The sequence below is a fragment of the Microtus pennsylvanicus genome, chromosome X, assembly GCF_037038515.1.
Source record: "Microtus pennsylvanicus isolate mMicPen1 chromosome X, mMicPen1.hap1, whole genome shotgun sequence".
In the NCBI taxonomy this organism is placed as follows: domain Eukaryota; kingdom Metazoa; phylum Chordata; class Mammalia; order Rodentia; family Cricetidae; genus Microtus; species Microtus pennsylvanicus.
In genome coordinates, this window is record NC_134601.1 from 7,666,034 (window position 1) to 7,685,561 (window position 19,528).

A 19,528-nucleotide genomic window follows, 5' to 3' on the forward strand; every position below is an offset into this window, starting at 1 on the left:
CCATGGTACCCATAAATACCACTGTAGACAATGAGCCAGCCAGTGATAATTTCTTAACTTCTAACAGTTAACAATCTCGAAAAACAGAGGAAACAGTAATAGAGTAGGCAGCCTGGCTAAAGGTGTAAGAAATTAATAAAATTTCATGCATGCTGCCAAAATAGGAACTACTCAATTAATTGTGACACAAGGTTTGAAAAATCCATTTTGAAGTCAGGTGGGTGTGGTTCACATCTTTAATCCCAGCACTCAAAAGGCAGAAGCAAGTGGATCTCTGAGTTCCAGGAAAGCCTGGTCTACAGAGTGAGTTGAGGACAGTCAGGGATACACAGAGAAACCCTGCCTTGGGAAAAAAATCCACTTTGATTGTCAAATACAAATACCCTCTCACCACTATGGGGAGGACCTTGGAATGGTCACTATTATAAGAAATCTTTTATTATATTAACAGTTATTCACAAGTTCAAATTCCAGATGAGTAACTAAAACAATCTGGAGTAAGACTGATTTAACCTGAAAAGCAAAACTGCCAATGATACCTTATAGAGGCCATCACATTAAATGTTTCTTACCTATTCCCACATGAGATTCCAAAATCATACTGACATCATTGGCACCATCACCTATTGACAGTGTTATAGGGCTGCCTTTCAAGTTCTTCACCATTCTGACAATCTAAGCATAAAATACAAGAGACAGAAAAATCAAAAGCAGAATGTGTAGTAACTCACTGGGGTTTACTGTCATTTATAGGTGTAATTGGAGGATTTCCAAACAGAAAGTTAGTTTGCATACATATGTGTGAGAGTCTTAAGTTATCAGGTGTGAAGTAACATAGTCATGTAAAATGAAACACTAGCACCCCATTTGTTTCTAGGTCTGTACATGCATAAATGTTCAAAACCTTTCTTGACATGCTTACTAAATATTGGCACGTTTCCTTCGTTTGCCATCTTTTCCCGTGTTCTTTTTAGATTATATTTTTGAATGTGAGAGTGGAGACCATAAATTGGATTTGAGGTAACATGTACAAAGCTACCAGAACAAGAATGGAATAATCAGAATAGTGTTTTGGTTATCTCTTAATCCTTTCTTTCTGAAGACATTCCTATCTCCCTTTAGAATACCCCAATGGTAATTATGGAACATATATGCTAATCTTATGCACCTATTATGCTGCCAATTACATTTTACTAACTCTCCTCACCACACAATATGGTTTGTTTTCTCTTACAGGTAGCTACATTTCAAAGGAGGTATCATTTATTTATTTATTTATTTATTTATTTATTTATTTATTTATTTATTTTGATAAAAGGACAATAAAGAAAGAAAAAAACAAATTTCCACCTCCTCCCAGCCTCTCATTTCCCTCCCCCTCCTCCCACTCTTCTCCCCCTCCTCCCACTCTTCTCCCCCTCCTCCCACCCCTCTCCCGTTCCCCCCACTCCTCTCCCCCTCCCTCTCCAGTCCAAAGAGCAGTCAGGGTTCCCTGTCCTGTGGTAAGTCCTAGGTCCTCCCCACTCCGTCCATATCTAGGAAGGTGAACATCCAAACTGGCTAGGCTCCCACCAAGCCAGCAGATTGCGTAGGATCAAAACCACGTGCCATTGTCTTTGGCGTCTCATCAGCCCTCATTGTTCGCCATGTTCAGAGAGTCCAGTTTTATCCCATGCTTTTTTGGTAATATGATCATTTCAAAGGAGGTATCTTAAAAGAGGTGAGATTTGCAGAAAAATGCTACAAATTCAGTCACTTTCTAAATAGTAGCTCATCTAGATGTGAAAACATTGAGTGTGATTCAATGCTGTGTTCAGGGCAAATACTTAATAAAAAATGTTTACCTATGGTGTTGTTCAATGATTTCTGCTCTAGAGGTCTCCAAAACCTCATGGAAAGTTTCCTGGGGAAAATATTTGAGTCAAAGCTGTTTTCCCACTGTTTCAGATAGTCATTGTTTGCCATCTATTCTCAAGACTCCTTGGAATTTAGTAGCCTTAACATGATATGTAAGTTTCAGCTGCTAAATAATGCTTTCCAAAAAGTTTGTCCCCTGATTTATCTAGTTGGTTAGCATAAATAAAATTCATTTTCAATATAATGAAATGATTACAAATAATTTATGCAAGTAAGAGACAACATAGCATTTCTTTAAATAAGATGCAATAAGTTTTTAGCTGCGTTAAATCATTTAAAAAATCCTACATGTCCAATTTCATTCAACATAAAAATGAAGTGAAATGTTAGCATTTGCATGACCACTCCCATTAATTTGGTTCCTATTAAGAACTTTACAAAAGATTGTCAGAAATACTCTCTTATTCCTGTAAGTGAAAGAACTAAGGACAAAGCTAAAGAATCCAAACTCAAATTCAGTTTCAATGGGCTATAATAATGTTAACTAATTTGCCCTTGGTATACTATGTGCAGCAATAATTTGTACCTCAAGGATTAAAAATTGCAGCCTGGAAGGCAATATAATTATCAAGGTGACAACCTTTTCAAGAAAAATATAGGTTAGGTTGAAAGATTATAATTTGTACTTGTAGAAAATAAAAGGATTTGTGATTACTGACTGTAGAGTCACAAATGAATTGGTAAGGTAAATATATAGTTTTTTTCTAATCTTTTTAAGTTACCCATGGTTTTTATCCAAACTGTAGGTAGGTTTCAAGAAAAAGTTAATTTAACTAAAAATAGCTTTTTCATTAAGTATAAATATATGCAAACCACTATTCAAAACAATATACTAATAACAAAAGAGGTGTGGTCACTAGAAAGCATGCAAATAAAAATAGAAATGAATTATAAATTCAAGTATATAAGATAAACAGATAAATAATAAAGATAAAATATGGTATCTATATAGGAGTACATGCTATTATCCAGTATGATCCCTGATATCCATATGGAGGAGGGTAGGAAAAGACTTCTGCAAGTGGTTTTCTTATCTTTACATGTGTACCAAGGTACACATACCACCCAACAAACAAACAAATGTGAAAATTTTTCCATATAAGAAAGCTTATGATATCAGAAAAGAGGAAAGTATTTGCCAATTAGGCATTATTTTATGAAAGAAACCATGATTAAAATATTGAAATACTAGCAGAATTTGTACGTGTAAGGAAATAATAAGGTATTTTCAGAGAAAATGAATGATATCCAAAAGGCACACAGGGAATTAATAATAGTAACCACTCATAAAATAGGTCTGGTGTGACTAGATCAATGAATTTTCATGTATAGATCATGAATTCAGATCAACATGGAAGAATATTGTACAAGTAGCAGTAAGTACAGAAGTGATGTGGGAGTGTCATATATCAATCTGTTGATTTCATTGGTTAATTAATAAACTGCTTGGCCTGATAGGTTAGAACATAGGTGGGTGGAGTAAACAGAACAGAATGCTGGGAGGAAGTGAGGCAGATGCCATGCTTTCCTCTCCAGGGCAGACGTGATGAAGCTCCAGCCCAAGATGGACATACGCTAGAATCTTCCTGGTAAGATGGGTTAGTCAAGATGTGAGAGTTAGCCAGTAAGAGGCTAGAGCTAATGGGCCAAGCAGTGTTTAAATGAATACAATTTGTGTGTTGTTATTTCGGGTATAAAGCTAGCTGGTGGCCAGGAGCCGGGTGGTGGAACACAGCCCATAGCTCCTACTACACAGAAGGCACTGGTAGAAAACAAAGTGAAGAGGAAATAAAAAGAAGCTAGGAAATTACAAATAAAGTTTAACGAGATACTCAATGTCTGGCTCTGGAAAGAAGTGAGAAGAAAGAAAAAACAAGTAGAAAAAAGTAATAAAATGTACTAGAAAACATACTTGGATAGCTAAAGCCACATACAAGAATAAAGCATGAGGGCCATCAATAAATAAAGGTTTTGAATTTAGAAAGTTGAAACTATAGTAAGCTTGGTTATAGAAATAATAGGAGATGTTAAGGAAAATGATGGTTAAGCTGCAGAGAAGGCATAGTTGGGACAATAAGGACAACCCAAAAAAAAATGGGTCTATAATAGGACCCAAAGATTTGGACAGAAGATAATGACTCAAACATTATGTATATGAACATAAGATACTAAGAGATAATAGTCTAGAAAAAGTAATTATAGTGACAGATATAAACTACATTGAGACCTGAACCACAAGATACACCATCTTCTGGGGAGGGGAGAAACATGAGCAACATCAAAAGGTTCATGAAAATGGAAGCGATGACAAAAATAGGCAGAATAAACAAACAGACTATAATATGATACACAGGGAACAATGTAAAATGGCCCTAGTAACAGGAATAAACTGTTCAAGAAAACTCTAAGATCTATCTTAAGATACTAGAATTTAACGTGGTAGTAGGCAATCCAAATGGAAATGTCTAGCAGACAGCTAAAAACAGGAGACATAATCTTAAGGAAAAGCCAAGACTGGAGCTGTATCAATGGAAGGAAGAGTTAATCCAGAGAGAGATAGTCCATAAAGTGAAAATCAAAGGAAAACTTTACCATAGAAAAGAAAAACTATTAAGGAAGTTCAGGGTAATGGGCCAGAGAGATGGCCTAGTAGTAAAGAGCACTGGCTGTTCTTTCAGAGGACTCAGGTTCAATTCTCAGTACAAACGTGGGAGCTCATGAATGTCTGTAACTCCAGTTTCAGGGGTTCTGATGCTCTCGTCTAGCCTCCGCAGACACCAGGAACCCAAATGGTGCAGAGATATACATGCAGGCAAAATACTCACGCACATTAAAATAAAAATCTAAAAATACAGAATGAAACAAAATGAAAAGATACTACACTGCCAAAGAGGGAGAATATATCAGCATTTTGGGCAAGCACAGAAATCAAGAAAGATTTTGAGGAGAATGTAAATGATAGTGTCAACTGTAGTAAAGAAACCAGGAAAAAAATATTGCTTAAGGAATTGGGCCAGGTTTATTTGTGTACAAGCTAGCAGAATAGTAAGAGAAGAAAGATCAGGATACATAGGATTAATAATGCCATGAGGAGGAAGGAACACCAGGCAGAGGCAGTAGGAACTAAGTTCTCATTAGAGAAGTCTGGCAGGTAAAGAACTGGTCAGCAAGCTAGAGGGTACAAGGTACAGTACAGGTTTAAAATAATTTGGAATGAGATGTGTAAAGAGGATCCATGAGATGTGTAAAGAGGATCCAGAATGGAAAATTAACTAATATCCACTTACCTGGGCTTTTTGTAATGGTGCCATCCGGCAGCAGAGCACTGCAGTACATTTCATACAGATTTGCAGGAAAATACTTTTATAGTTGTTTGAACTAGAGTCTTGACTAGAATTTAGTATGAGTGACAATGTGGAGCCATCAATGATTAATCCATATTCCTGATGTTCTGTCCATGCTCTGAAAAAGATTAAAAAATGTGTTTGAATCTATTATACAGTTAGAATTAACACCTTGACTTTTATTTTGTTTGAGACAGGTCTTGTAAAGATCAAGCTGATCTTCAACTCTCTCTGTAACTAAGAAGGTCCCTTTAACTCCTTGACCTGCTTGTCTTCCCTTCTTAAGTCCTGGGACTACAGGCATACACCACCACACCCTGTTTGAGTTTGAGTTTCTTAATCACAGAGGTGAATAGCCCTGATGAGACAAGTCACCAGTTCTAGTTCTTTCATCTATTCATCCCAAAGAATGAACTGCCCCCAATGATAGCAATAGTGACTTCTAGTTAGAAAAAGCTGTTTAATTAGGGAGAAAATGAAGATACTAGATTGCCAAAAGAAGAAATATCAGCATTTGGTGAACATCAGAGAAATAGAGTTGGTTTTTGTTTTTTAAAGTTTTATTTTGTGTGCACATGCATATTCACATGCATGGCGCATGTGTGAAGGTCAGAGGGCAACTTTCTAGAACTTGTCCTCTCTTTTTACTGTTGGTTCTGGAGATTGAACTCAGGTTAGAAGGGTTCTATAGCAAGGGCTTTTAAGCTGATGAGCTATTTCACTGGCCTAAGAAGGAGAGTTTTAGGGAGGATTAATTGATAATGTCAACTTCAGTAGAAAAATGAAGAAGAGAACAAAAAGAACAAAGTGGATTATGTGAAGTTTGCCTATTAAGAAGCCTATACAACAGAAATAACAGGGCACAAGGGGTTAACAGTGCTATGGGGGCAAGAACTGTTTCTAAGTTCTGAAAAGTATAAAAATGAAAGTGGTTGTGCAGTATGCCTCTATAAAAAATTTAAAATAAGTCTTTTGAACTACATACAAATTAGTCAAACTACTGTGAAATGATGTAAAATTTGATATGAAGATAAATAATCAGTTAACCTGAAACTTTAGGGAAACAAAAGATAAAATGACTTAGGGGCAAATAAATATAGTATCTTTGCCTGAATGACAAGAGTATCGATAGAACTGGGTTTTTTTCAAATAGGACAAAATAAAAGAACATTATATATCCGGGTGGTGGTGCAGGCCTTTAATCCAGGCACTCAGGAGACAGAGGCAGGTGGATCTCTGTTGAATTTGAGGCCAGCTTGGCCTACAAAATGAGTTTCAGGACAGCAAGAGCTACACAGAGAAATTCTATCTTGAAAAAACAAAGGGAAAGAAAGCCAACAATATATATACACATACACATACGCATCATTTAAATAAATAACATTCTATATGACCTATGGTTCTTAACCCTAGTTTACTTATATTTAAAAATAAACTGTCCATGCTTGGCTCCATTTGTAGACTAAGTAAAAAAGAAAATACTGGGCACAAATTGTTACCACACAATTATATTTTAAAGATTTTTTTTAGGTAGTTTTAACGTCTAAATATGACTAAGAGGCATTTAGGTGCCAAGAAAACAAATGCAAAGAGAGATAGAGGTAGAAGGATCAAAAGTTCAAGGCCAACCAGGGCTACGTGAGCCCTTGTCTCAAAAAATCAGTTCCAAAAACACAGCCACAGAGTAGTCTCTAAAACAAAACAAAACAAAAGTAAAAAAACAAAAAACAACAACAACAACAACAAAAAACCCAACCAAGCAAGCAATCAACTAACCAAACAACAAAGTCATGAATATGGGAAAAAGATTTGTGGGTTGGAAGGAGGTGGTAACAGAGGTAGGGGATTTGTGTGGATCACAATTTGAATGCACATTGTGGTAGTTTGAGTAAGAGTGTCTTCCATAGAGCTTCTGACATTTGAACACTTGAATGTTGGTGGCACTGTTGGGGGAGGCCTAGGAGGTGTGGCCTTGCTAGAGTAAGGACATCTTTGGTTTCAAAGCCTCATGCCATTTCTAGTTAGGTCTCTCTGCTTTGTGCTTGCAATCAAAAAATATAAGCTTTTAGCTTTTTGTTTGTGCTTCCATGCCTCTGATCTGGCACCACAGATACTTATTCCTCTGGAAACATAAGTCCAAATAAACACTTAACTTCTATAAGTTGCCTTGGTAGTGGTGTTTTACTACAACAATAGAAAAGTGACTAATACACACACAACACAAGCATGAAATATCTCTCTCTCACACCCACACACTTAGAATACACCAAATTCAATCAATTTTCTGTTACAGACTGATGTTACTGTATGTCAGACACTAAATGTTTAGAAATTGAGCTACTTTAGAAGAAGTTTTTAAAGAAAATGAAAACTACTGTTATACTCCAGAAATCTCATTACTGATTATATATATAAGAGCAAAATGAAGGTCAGAGACATATGCACTCTAGTGTTCATTTCAGCACTATTCACAAGCGCCCAGAGACGGAAACAACATAAGTATCTATCAACTAAGAACAGGTGAAAAAAATAGGGGACATACATGCATACATAGAATACCATGCCACTACAAAAAATAAAATTCTGTCATTTGCAGCTACATAGATGACATGAACTCATTATATCATGTGTAATATAATAAGCAAATAAAATAATCCAGGTACAAAAAGACAAATCATATGTGATCTTATTCATATGAATCTCAAAGCACTGATTTCATAGAACTTGAGAATATAAGGGTGGTTATCAAAAGCTAGGAGAGTATGTGGATTTAAGAATGAAGAAAAGTTGATCAAAAATAGTAAGTAATACTTAGACAGGAGAAGAAATTTTGGTATATTACCTATAGAGTGGGGTGACTATAGGTAACACTAATTTACATAAATTTCAAAATGTTAGAAGGGATGATTCCGAAAGTTTTTGCTATAAAGAAATGTGCTTTGGGAAAAAGTGTGTTTAGCCCTAATTTAAACATATAGTGTGTGCATGCATCAAATATTTCATTAACTTAGTATGTACAATTTTATGCTTTTAGTACATGTGAATATAAATTCATTAAAAAAAGGACAGAGAGCTGGGGATAACTCAGTGGTAGAGTGTTTGCCTAGAATGTGTAAGGCCCTAGGTTCAATTTACAGCACTGCCAAAAAACCAAAAATGAGCTTTAACACAAAATGTTGAGAAATCTAATTTTCTTTTACATTAAGAGAGATACAAAGTGACAAATGATCTCAAATGGACCATTAACCAAGTCCTTTGGGGAACGTTTTAACTTACAAGAATAAAACATCAACAGAGAATGATAAATTATGGCAAGTAGCGCCTTCTGCAAAAGCATTTGTTATTTACATTTGTATAAATGTATAAGTAAGAAATAGATGCACTTTCTTACTTTTTAAGGCTTCTAGTGCTTTTAGGAAATTCATGCAGCAACTTCTTACGATATTCTATTAACAATTCATGTAATCGATCTTCTTTCCTTTCACTTTCTTCAATGGTTTTTGTGGTCAGTTCCAGGAGCTCAGTATTGGTTTGGAAAAGGCGGCAGGCATAGCATGTGGATTTGGCTGTTTCCATCTTGTCTCCAGTAAGCACCCAGACTTTCAAGCCAGCTGCATGCAGAGCTTCAATGGTCTCTGCAGCCTGATCTTGCAGCCTACAAACACAAAGAAACCTTGTTAACTTCTAAATTTCACGACAGAAGTCTGTTGAAGCAAGCATTCTTACAGCTTACTAGCAATGCAAGTCTAGAATCCTGACTCCTTATCACCGTTGTTTTTGTCTCTGGTAGAGCTTCTCTTACTAAATTAAATTCCAAACAGTGAAGTTCAGAAAATTTCATATTTCTCAAGGTAACTGGTACCCAGCAGCATAATAAAAATTGAAAATATAAAGCCAGGAGGGAGAGGCAGAGGCAGGTGGAGTTTTTTTTTGAGGCCATCATGGTCTACATCTACAAGAGCTAGTTCCAGAACAGGTTCCAAAGCTTCAGAGAAACCGCCTCAAAAAACAAAACAAAACAAATAAACAAAAGAATTGAAACTATAAGCAAAAATATCCAAATACTCACCAAATGTCTTTATTTATTGTCACTTTAAGTGTATTTTCTATGACATCTCACCATGTAATTCTTTTTTTCTCTTTTGAAACATGATCTCACTATGTAGCTCTGGCTGTTCTGGAACTCACTATGTAGACCAGGCTGGCTTTGAATTTATAGAGATCCCTGCCTCTGCCTCCAAAATCTGGGATTAAATGCATGAGCTTTCATGTCGAACCAACAAATTCTTAACATGTTCCAAAATGGAAAGAGCTAAAACATCCTAATTAGATATGGGGACTGTGCATAAATTGTTATCTTTGGGGAGCTTTTAAGATTAGGAAATCTGCTAAGTATGGTAGCTTGCCTTTAATCCCAGCACATGGGAGGGAAATGAAGGTAGATTTCTATGAGTTTGAAGTTAACATGGTCTCTATACTGTGTTCTAGGCAAGCCAAAGCTACACAGTTGATATCCTGTATCATAGAAAAGAAATAATAAAGAGGAAACCCAGTAATTTTTAATGATGATTTAAGAATAATTTTAAAAGGTAAAGGATAGAAGAATAACAGATTCTTTAGGTTCTAAACTTTCAGTCACCAGAATAATCAATGAAATTTTACGAAAGAAATTTTGTTAATAGGAGGAAGGGAAAGGAGAATTTTAAGAAGTAGGAAGGAATAATAAAAGCTGAGAATATGATTAAAATATGTGTATGTATGGGAATGTCACAATGAAACTTTTTAACTTTTTGTAATATATGTTATTAAATTTTTCAGGAGAGGACTGGAGAGATGGTTAGGGGTTTAAAGCATGTATTACTCTTCCAGGGGGCCTTATTTCAATTGCTAGCATGTGTCAGGTGGCTCCCAGCAATCTGTGGTTCCTGCTATCAGAGATCAGATGTATGTCCTGCAGGGGTATTCCCACATACATGGAATTCTCACCACCCTTATCCATTACACACACACACACACACACTTAACAATTCAAATAAAAATAAGATGAATCTTCAAAAAAATTTCAGGACAGAAGTTGAAGATGGAAAGGTTTAAGGGAAGATGAGAATGAATAAAAATGAGAATCCTCCTGAATATTAACCTTCATCAGGCGATGAAAGGAGACAGAGACAGAGACCCACATTGGGGCACCGGACTGAAATCTCAAGGTCCAAATCAGGAGCAGGAGAGAGAGCACGAGCAAGGAACTCAGGACCGCGAGGGGCGCACCCACACACTGAGACAATGGGGTTGATCTATCGGGAACTCACCAAGGCCAGCTGGCCTGGGTCTGAAAAAGCCTGGGATAAAACCGGACTCTCTGAACATAGCGGACAATGAGGACTACTGAGAACTCAAGAATAATGGCAATGGGTTTTTGATCCTACTGCACGTACTGGCTTTGTGGGAGCCTAGGCAGTTTGGATGCTCACCTTACTAGACCTGGATGGAGGTGGGTGGTCCTTGGACTTCCCACAGGTCAGGGAACCCTGATTGCTCTTTGGGCTGACAAGGGAGGGGGACTTGATCGGGGGAGGGGGAGGGAAATGGTAGGCGGTGGCAGGGAGGAGGCAGAAACCATAAATAAATAAATAAATAAATAAATAAATAAATAAATAAATAAATAAATAAATAAATAAGAAAAAAAATGAGGAGCTATCAAGAACCCTTTGGATTACAGGATCAACCTGCCAGTAAGATATATCCATGATACAAAATACTGTGAATGTGATTGACAGGTAGAAGCAACTGGTTTCTAGAAGTTATATCTGAGGGAGCTGGAGACATGGCTGTGGTTTAAAAGCACTGGCTACTCTTACTGAGGAGATTCTCAGTACCCACATGACACCTTTCAACTGTTGGTAACTCCAGTTTCTAGGGATCTGACAACCTCTTCTGACCTCTAAGGGCACTGCACGCATGTAGCGCAACAGGTATACATGCAGGCAAAACACTCATACACAAAAAATAAACAAATCTTTAAAGGATTGTATTTGAGGGCCATTCTATGGAAGGAAACTCATGTCAAAAGTCTGTAGCTGGGGAGGTCCTAGGCCCTAAGAGGTAATCTACTGGGAATTTTGTTTTTACTAAATGGAAATGGTATCAAATTGTCTTTTAAATATTTTTGTTTATACTCATAGATTAGTGCTGCTCTTAATATTGGTTATAGAAGATTCTCTTTGTAGTGGGTGATAGTTAATGAAATGACTGGTCAAAGTATGAAAATAAATGACAGTTTACAGCTCAGACTTCAATAAGAATTTTATATTATCCCTCTGTGGTTTAGGGAAGATCTTGAAAGAGGGGGAGGAAAGAATATAAGGGCTGGAAGAAAGGAAGAGTACTTTGAACTGCTATCTTTTGGACTTGGCATGGCCACTGCACTCAGAAATTCATAGCAGATGGGTTTACCTACACAAGATGGGACCTATCAACAGTTCTCTCATAAGTGGGCAAGGAGCTCATAGTTACTTTCTGAGGAACTTCTGGCAATTAATGGTTGCTGAGGTAGGATATTCGTTTTCTTTAATGGCACAGTCACCATTAAGTTTTCCATGCTCAGGTAAATGATCATACCATTCATGCTCATGCAAGCAACGCTAACTGAAATCAGTGGGTTGCAAAAAACAAAATCAATCAATCAATCAATCAATCAATCAATCAATCAATCAATCAAACCAGAAAGACAGACAAGGAAGCAGACATGAAAACAGAAGGGTCAATGGGAGCAGGACTAGGATGAGAGAGGTTAATGGGGATGAAATAACTATATATTATGCGTGTATGAAAGTATCAAAGAATAAATAAATATTAACATAAAAATAATAAAAACTTTAATACTTTCAATTGGTTGAATATATCGGTAATTTTTTTCCATACTTAAAAATTTAATTAATGTATTATATGTGCATGGTTGGTTTTTTCTGTATATTTGTATGATATGTGCATGCCTGGTGTCCAAGGATGGTAGAAGGCATTAAGTTCCTCAGGACTGGAGTTACAGTTGATTACTGATACCATGTGGGTGCTGGGAATTGATCCCACATTCTCTGGAAAAGAAACCAGTATGCCAAACCATGGAGTCATCTCTCTAGTCCTTTCTTTGAAAACTTGTAAAATACTCAAAAGTTGAAAAAATATTTCAAGCACATCACTAAGTCTTAAAATAGTGTCTGACAGATCTCATCTTATATATTTGTCTTATTTTTAATCATATTTTAAAGTACTCAAAAATATATTCTGGCCTGTTGAAGCAGGTTAAATTCTTGTGCTGTTTACCAGAAATTTCCTTTCTGCTCATTTACCAAAATCTTACCCATTCTTCTAGGAAATAGCTCAAATAATGGTTTTACAACCCTGCTTTATGTACTGTAAGGTTGTTTTATAAAAGTTACATAAACAATTAGATGATTTAGTAAATATTAAAAAACTATATTGATAAAGGATTCATTCTTTCTTAGATACATGCATTTAATTTGAAACTATTTCTAGAGCTCAAAATCTGCTGTATTTTCTATACATGGTAAAATAATCTTAGATGGCAATGCTAAATGAGATATTTCAAAATATGTAAATAAATTACTAATCTGAGTCATACTACCCTAAGTTACTGGTAATTAAAATAATAGAGCAGATCTTTATTCAGCAGATATGCTAATATGGCCTGGGGAAAGGTCTGGAAGAGATAAAGAACTACAAATAATTAAGGAATACTGGCTGGTGGAGGATAAACAGTCTCCCTCAGGTAAATGCACACCAATTGGTTATCCAATACCAGATGGTAAGCTCTGAAAACAAACATACAAGCAACATTTACATATTACTTAAAATATATTACTTACATATTATATAGTAACATGAGTAACCATTTATATATTTAGAAATATATACACAAACAGCCAAATAAAGAAAAAGAGGCCATGAATGTGAAAGAGAACAAAGTAGAGTTGGACATGGCGTTTTTAGAGGAAGGAAAGGGAAGAGGAGAAATGATGTAATTATATTATAACCTCAAAAACTAAAAATAAAAATTAGCAACAGTATCTAGTTACTTGTCTTCCACAGCAGTGGCTCCAATTAAATTCATATTTGTCTCAATCTCATCAAAAATCTTTTCCAGTTTTTCTTCTCTATCCTGTAGGGCCATTTTTGCCTCTATTAGTTGTGTATTAATTCTTTCAAAATCATCTGGAGCAATTTCTTTGAAGGCTACACAAAGAGTCCGATACCCATCCTAGAAGCAAAGCAGAAGGTCTACAGTTACCTCTGTAATAGCTGAATTAATGTCATACTATTTTAAAGATTATGTGTTGAGCATGTGTCAGTGTATGTGTATAGTTATGTGCACATGAGTGCAGGTGACTGTGGAGGCCAGAGGCATAAGATCCCCTGGAGCTGGAGGTATAGTTAGTTATGAGCTACCCACTGTGGGTACTAGGAATCAAACTTGTTGGCTCATCTGTAAGACCAGTGCATGCTCTTAACTTCTGAGCAATCTCCCTAGCCCCAATCATATTCTTGAAATGAATTTGCTTTACCCATCTGTACAGGAAAAATTCTTAACACATTTAATTTTTTTAAAATGAACAGAATGCAGCCAAAGAGTTAACATTCAGTCAAGTTCTAAGAAACTAACAGCTCTTTAAAAAAAAAAAAACTCCTTGAAACATCTTCAACAAGTAAGATCATTGAAACATCTTCACTTAGTACTAGCTCTGACCACAGTACTAGTATAGAATAATAGTTTATGTCAAAATAAAGAATATAGGAATATAACCAAATTTCCATGCATAAGAAATAGACCATAAAATGAACTAAATTAACTTTAACATCTATTTAAAAACCATAAACATAGTTATATGCAGTATTTCTCCACTTACTTATTGAAGGGAAGGGCATAGGCTTACCATTGCATTACGTTCCACATGGGCTTTGGTTAACTCAATTTCATGGTTATGCACCCTGGGAAAAACTGATGAATCTGCTCCTTTACAAAAAAGTAATATATCTCCTACAATAAAGAACCAAAGCATTCAACTCAGAATATGAAGACTCGTATTAGAATTTTAAGAAGAGTTAACTTTAAGATGGCCTCTGGCCTCCACAGCTATATATTTTGAGCCTGTCTTGCAATGTTAAATCAAATGGAATGAAATATCTAGAACTTATCAAAAGAACAATCATCATCTTTCCAGAACATTATAGACACCATAAATAAGCCAGATACTACTACATGCAGCCCTGCTATATTTCCTTGCAGTAAATCATGAACTAGTAGGCTGTGTCAAGGAACTCCAGGTGACATTACTTTGAAAATGTAACTGGACATGAAGTAGAGCCAAGAACCACATTCAAACTCCAACAGCTTGAATTAATTTTGAATAAACTAGAAGAATACTTGCTTGATGGCCTGTACTGGGAACTTGAAAATATTTTTGTAGAATGCTGATATCATAAATACAGTTTTAGATCATGTACTGTTGAGTATTAAAAGACACTTTATCCTTATGAGGTAAATAGCTGAGCAAATTAAAAAAATGTAGCTTTGGGACCAGTGACCTTTGTATATCATTTTTGCAGGCATTTTACCATTTGCAGAAGAATATAGGTATAGATGTGCACACATAAAAGCAGTAAGGATTTAAATGCTAAATGTTTCATTTCTAATCAAACATCTGAAGTATATTTAAGTCATAAACAAACTTCATAAGAATATATTAAAATCAATCTCATGACTTTGCAGTCATCCCAGAAGGCAGAGTAAAAGTGACCCACCTTTCTCCATTTCTCATCATTAAGGAATTTGCAAAATAATTAATACTAAAATAAATTAAGGATATTTTGAAAATTAGGCCAAAAACTACATGTGCACACATGTACATACATCTGAGAACTTGCAAATAAAGGCGTGCTCTCCCATGAGTCTTTCAGAATCTGAACAGAAGGCAAACTACCACAGTGCCTTCCAAAGATATTGAAGAGCTTAGAGATGATACCCATTTCTCTGAAAAGGCAAGTTTTATTCTTTCACAGTTTGTAGCGCTGGAATGAAACAAAATGCCCTTTCCTAGAAACTTGGGTTAATCATACATCTGTACTTGCTTCCAATGAGTGTAAAGCAGTAGGAGAATAATAGTGGTCAGAGAAGGATTGAAAACCATTCACTCTCTGAACTCTAGACTTCTATAATTGGTAGTTCCAGACCATTTAACTCTTCGTATAATTTAATATAATTAATAATTCATCCATACATAGACAAATCTAAGCCATCTCTCATACTGTTATTACACTCTTCAAACCCTTCTCTGGCTTCTTACTATTTTAGGATAAAATGTGACATTTCTGAAACACTAAATTGCTGTTTCAGTAAAATCTGTAAGATTACTTAATCCTAAACTACATAAAATGTTTCTTTCCTCAAAAAAGTTGACAAAAAACTTACAAGTAGAAAAAGATAAGTAAGTCAGATTTTAAAGATGCATACCTCCTTGGGTCTTCACAATTACACTCATACGTCGGCGGATAGAATCAAAATTTAAGGTGTGGAGAAGTTCATACCTTTAGGAAAGGAAAGACAAAAAAGTGAAATACCTAAACTACACTGAATAAGAAAAAGCATATTACTGAAACATCTTAATGAACACAAAGCTTTGCTCTTTGGATGGGAAGAGCTAGTTTTTTATACAACTGGTACTTTTATTTTTCTTTGAAATTTCTCTGCATGCTGATAATAGCAGTAAAAGCTATTTTTATTTTTCCACTGTATAACTTACAAAGAGAGTGACTGTATAAGAATGGAAAACAAAGAACTGGCTCACCAAGTCATCTCTGGAGGGGGTATAGGATGGTTGTAATTTTGGTGTACCTACTATGTGGTCAGACAATGGGCTAGGTTCTGAGAAATTAAGATGAATCTGCCAAAGACTCTTCTCTCCAAGAACTTACCACAGTATAAAGGAGACAAAGGATAATGAACATAACTATATTCCATGTCCACGCAATACTACAATTAAAAATACTTAAAATGGAGAGAGCCAAGCACAGAAAAATGGCGAACTGAAAAAATGTCTCCTGGCAAGGGTATGCACTGGATTCTAAATGAATGACACGAGGAGGAGAAAACACATGAAAGCATGTATGGCAGCACATGGTTCCAATGTCTGAAAAACTCAGTTCTATGCAAGAGATGAAGTACTCAAAGTAAGCAAGGGTTGAGAACTGGGAATTTAGTGCTGTTTCAGAAACGTGGCATTTTATCCTAAAACAGTAAGAAGCCATAGAAGAGCTTAAAGAGTCCAATAACATTATGAGATGGCTTAGATTTGTCTATGTATGGATAAACTATTACTTAGATGAAATCATACAGAATAGTTAAGAAAAGGAGGGACTTGTGAATGAATATTTTCACCTATATTTCGCAAATAATTCAGCAAGACTCATTCTGGCTACTGGACATGTAAACCAAACTGGAGTTTCTACTTTAAATCCTTATTTTTGACGCTCTATGAAAAATAGCTTTTCCTACTCCAACTATATTTATATGAAACCCTGAAATGGGAGAACGCAGTTCAATATTTATAGGTACATTAAGTTTTCTTTCCTATCTGAATCTATTTACTTTTATTTTTTGAGTTCACAATATGATTACTTGATTTATTTATAGTATAATTACATTACCCTCGTTTTTCTCCCTCCAAGCCCTTCCATAAACTACTTCTTACTCTCTTTCAAATCTTTTTTTAAAATTTTAATTCATTTTACATACAACCACAATTCCCCTTCCCATCCCTCCTCCTGCCCTCCATCCCCACCTGTCCAATACTCCAAAAAGGATAAGGCCTCCCATGGGGGAGTCTACAAAGTCTGGTATATTCAGTTGAGGCAGGAACAAGCCCTTCCTCCCTGCATCAGGCTGAGCAAAGCATTAATGTTCACAATTGGATTAAAAAATGACAAACATCAAAATATAGAACTACTTACTCTTCTATTTCTTTTCTTTGGTTTTCTACTCGTATATGTCCATTCCAATTTCCCAAAAATGTGAACCCAAACCTATCAAAAACAATAAAGACTTGTATATCTTCAAGAAACAATTATTTTCCTCTTTCACTGTTATTACCTATCCTTTTAAATTCCTTTCTCCTTTTATACAATCTCAATCTCCAATTGCATTTCCTATTTCATTTGCCAACAAAGAGCAAGCCAATGACTGGCTACTACTGTATTCAATTTGTAATTCCAATTTTTCAGCAAACATAGTATGTGGCCTTTTAGGTACTTAGTCATCTTGAATCTCATGAGTAAACTAGATTGTCAGTTACCAAATGGCATCAAAATTGCTGGCAGCATTCAGAAATTACATGTGTTATACAAAAGCTGCCACTGATTTACAAAATAGTATGACAATTTGGACTAATGTCAGAATACATGAATAAGTCAAGCTAAACAAATGTATCACTATTTTCTTTTTGAAGTTACACAATAGGAAAGGCACAAGAGTTACTGAAGCAAATGAAAAAGTAAACAAACAAACTTCTGCCCTCCTGTGGTTTCACTTTCTCAGAAGTAAAAGAAATGCTTACTTTTTTGCTCCTTTCACCAAAGCTATTTCATCTGGTGAGGAGGAGATATAGGTGAATTCAGCTTCTTCTGTAGGTCCATCAACAGCATCATTTGTTTTAATTTCTACAGTGTGACATAAACACAGGGCACGCAGAAAGAGTTCCTCCCGGTTCTGTAAAACAGAAACGGAAAATGACTATTATTTTTATCCCTAGGTAACCAGACAGAGAACAAAGAAAAGACATTAATGTGACAGCATTTTATAATCTCTAAGAAACTAGCTAATGAAAATTTATAAATTCCCAATACTCAAATGCATACCTAGCAACTAATAGAATTACGGGTTCATAGTCAGCATCCCTGGAATATGTATTAACTCATCCAGGTTAGAGTAGTACCACCTATACCTAAGGCTATAACTTCATAGCCTAAGAGGTAATTAGGTATCTAAGTCACAATCTAGCAATTGTTCATGTGTCAGGAGACTTTGATCGGTTTAACATCAAAATCTAGAACTTCAAATCTATATTTGAAAAGATGACTTCTTAGAGGAGCTGATTTTTTTAAATGTGAATCCACATACAGCCAAGTTAATGTTTTGTTCAAATGCCATTTCCTATAATTCTACTTGTAACTTCTAGTTGTTTATAAATGCTAAAGGTGTTAATAAAAGAAGGTGTATTCAAAAGTACAAATGATTATTCAAAGGTCTGTATCATGTGCCCATTGGAAAATACTGTATTTCTACTATGTAATAATAACGAATGCTTATAAATATTGATTTCTCAGGGAAAATATTAATTGGGAAAATGTCACCTTATCTGCTTTATCAAAAAAGGCTGAGGGCCCATCAGTTTGAGATAACCCATCAACTTCCTGAGTTGTGCCTTTATATTTGTGTCCGTCAATGCAGCATTCAATGAATTCCATGCTATTTTCAGTGAGTGTTCCAGTCTTATCTGTAAATACATAATCCACCTAAAAAAGGATATAAACATAGAAATTTTCATTAATATAGTTAAGTTTTAGACAGCTATAAGAAGGCAATCCCATTTCCACAGCCATAGAAATCACCTATTCTAAGACTTGTCAAATGTTGGATTATAAATAAATGAATGAGAAAGTTGTGAGCATTTTCAAAGATACTGAAACTTACTTAAATGCAGGAGACTAATAGGACAGAAAACCATGACTCTTTTATTAAGCTAAGCACCTTTAATTTAATCCTTTAATGTTTTTTATAAGGTAAAGTAAAAAGTCAATTTTCTAAGGAAGAAACCAACATAGTGCACCCCCCACTGTCATGTACATAATACAATGGGAAAAAAATGTAATAGAAATGTACTTGGCATACAATGAAAGAAAAACTGATAATTTTTCCTCTTGAAAAGCACAATTACAATTTTATTCTATTTTATAAATTCATTGGGTGTATGTGTCCATGCCATCGCACATAACATGCAAGCCAACACACAGATAGAGGTTGGAGGACAACCTGTAGAAGACAGTTGTCTCCTTCCATCATGTAGGATCCAGAGATCTATCTTAGGTCATTAGGCTTTTTGATAAGCAACTTTATCTGGGGAACTATAGTGTCAGAAGAAGTCTCAATAAAAATACTGCATTATGTGTGGGTGTGTGGAAGATGTCGCTCCCCCTTACCC

At 35.5% G+C, this 19,528-nt stretch overlaps 1 protein-coding gene across 6 annotated transcripts in view; it reads right to left on the minus strand.

Moving 5' to 3' along the window:
- Atp11c (ATPase phospholipid transporting 11C (ATP11C blood group)) overlaps nt 1-19,528 on the minus strand; it is a 197,462-nt gene that overhangs the window by 49,001 nt on the left and 128,933 nt on the right. For all 6 annotated transcript variants that reach the window (XM_075957078.1, XM_075957075.1, XM_075957076.1 and 3 more), the window contains 9 exons: nt 18,681-18,842; nt 17,885-18,036; nt 17,283-17,354; nt 15,787-15,860; nt 14,210-14,313; nt 13,355-13,536; nt 8,653-8,916; nt 5,205-5,379; nt 573-675 (listed from right to left, as the gene is read on the minus strand). In XM_075957078.1, coding sequence (XP_075813193.1) covers nt 573-675; nt 5,205-5,379; nt 8,653-8,916; nt 13,355-13,536; nt 14,210-14,313; nt 15,787-15,860; nt 17,283-17,354; nt 17,885-18,036; nt 18,681-18,842 — 1,288 coding nt within the window. The remainder of the gene's footprint in view (nt 1-572; nt 676-5,204; nt 5,380-8,652; nt 8,917-13,354; nt 13,537-14,209; nt 14,314-15,786; nt 15,861-17,282; nt 17,355-17,884; nt 18,037-18,680; nt 18,843-19,528) is intronic.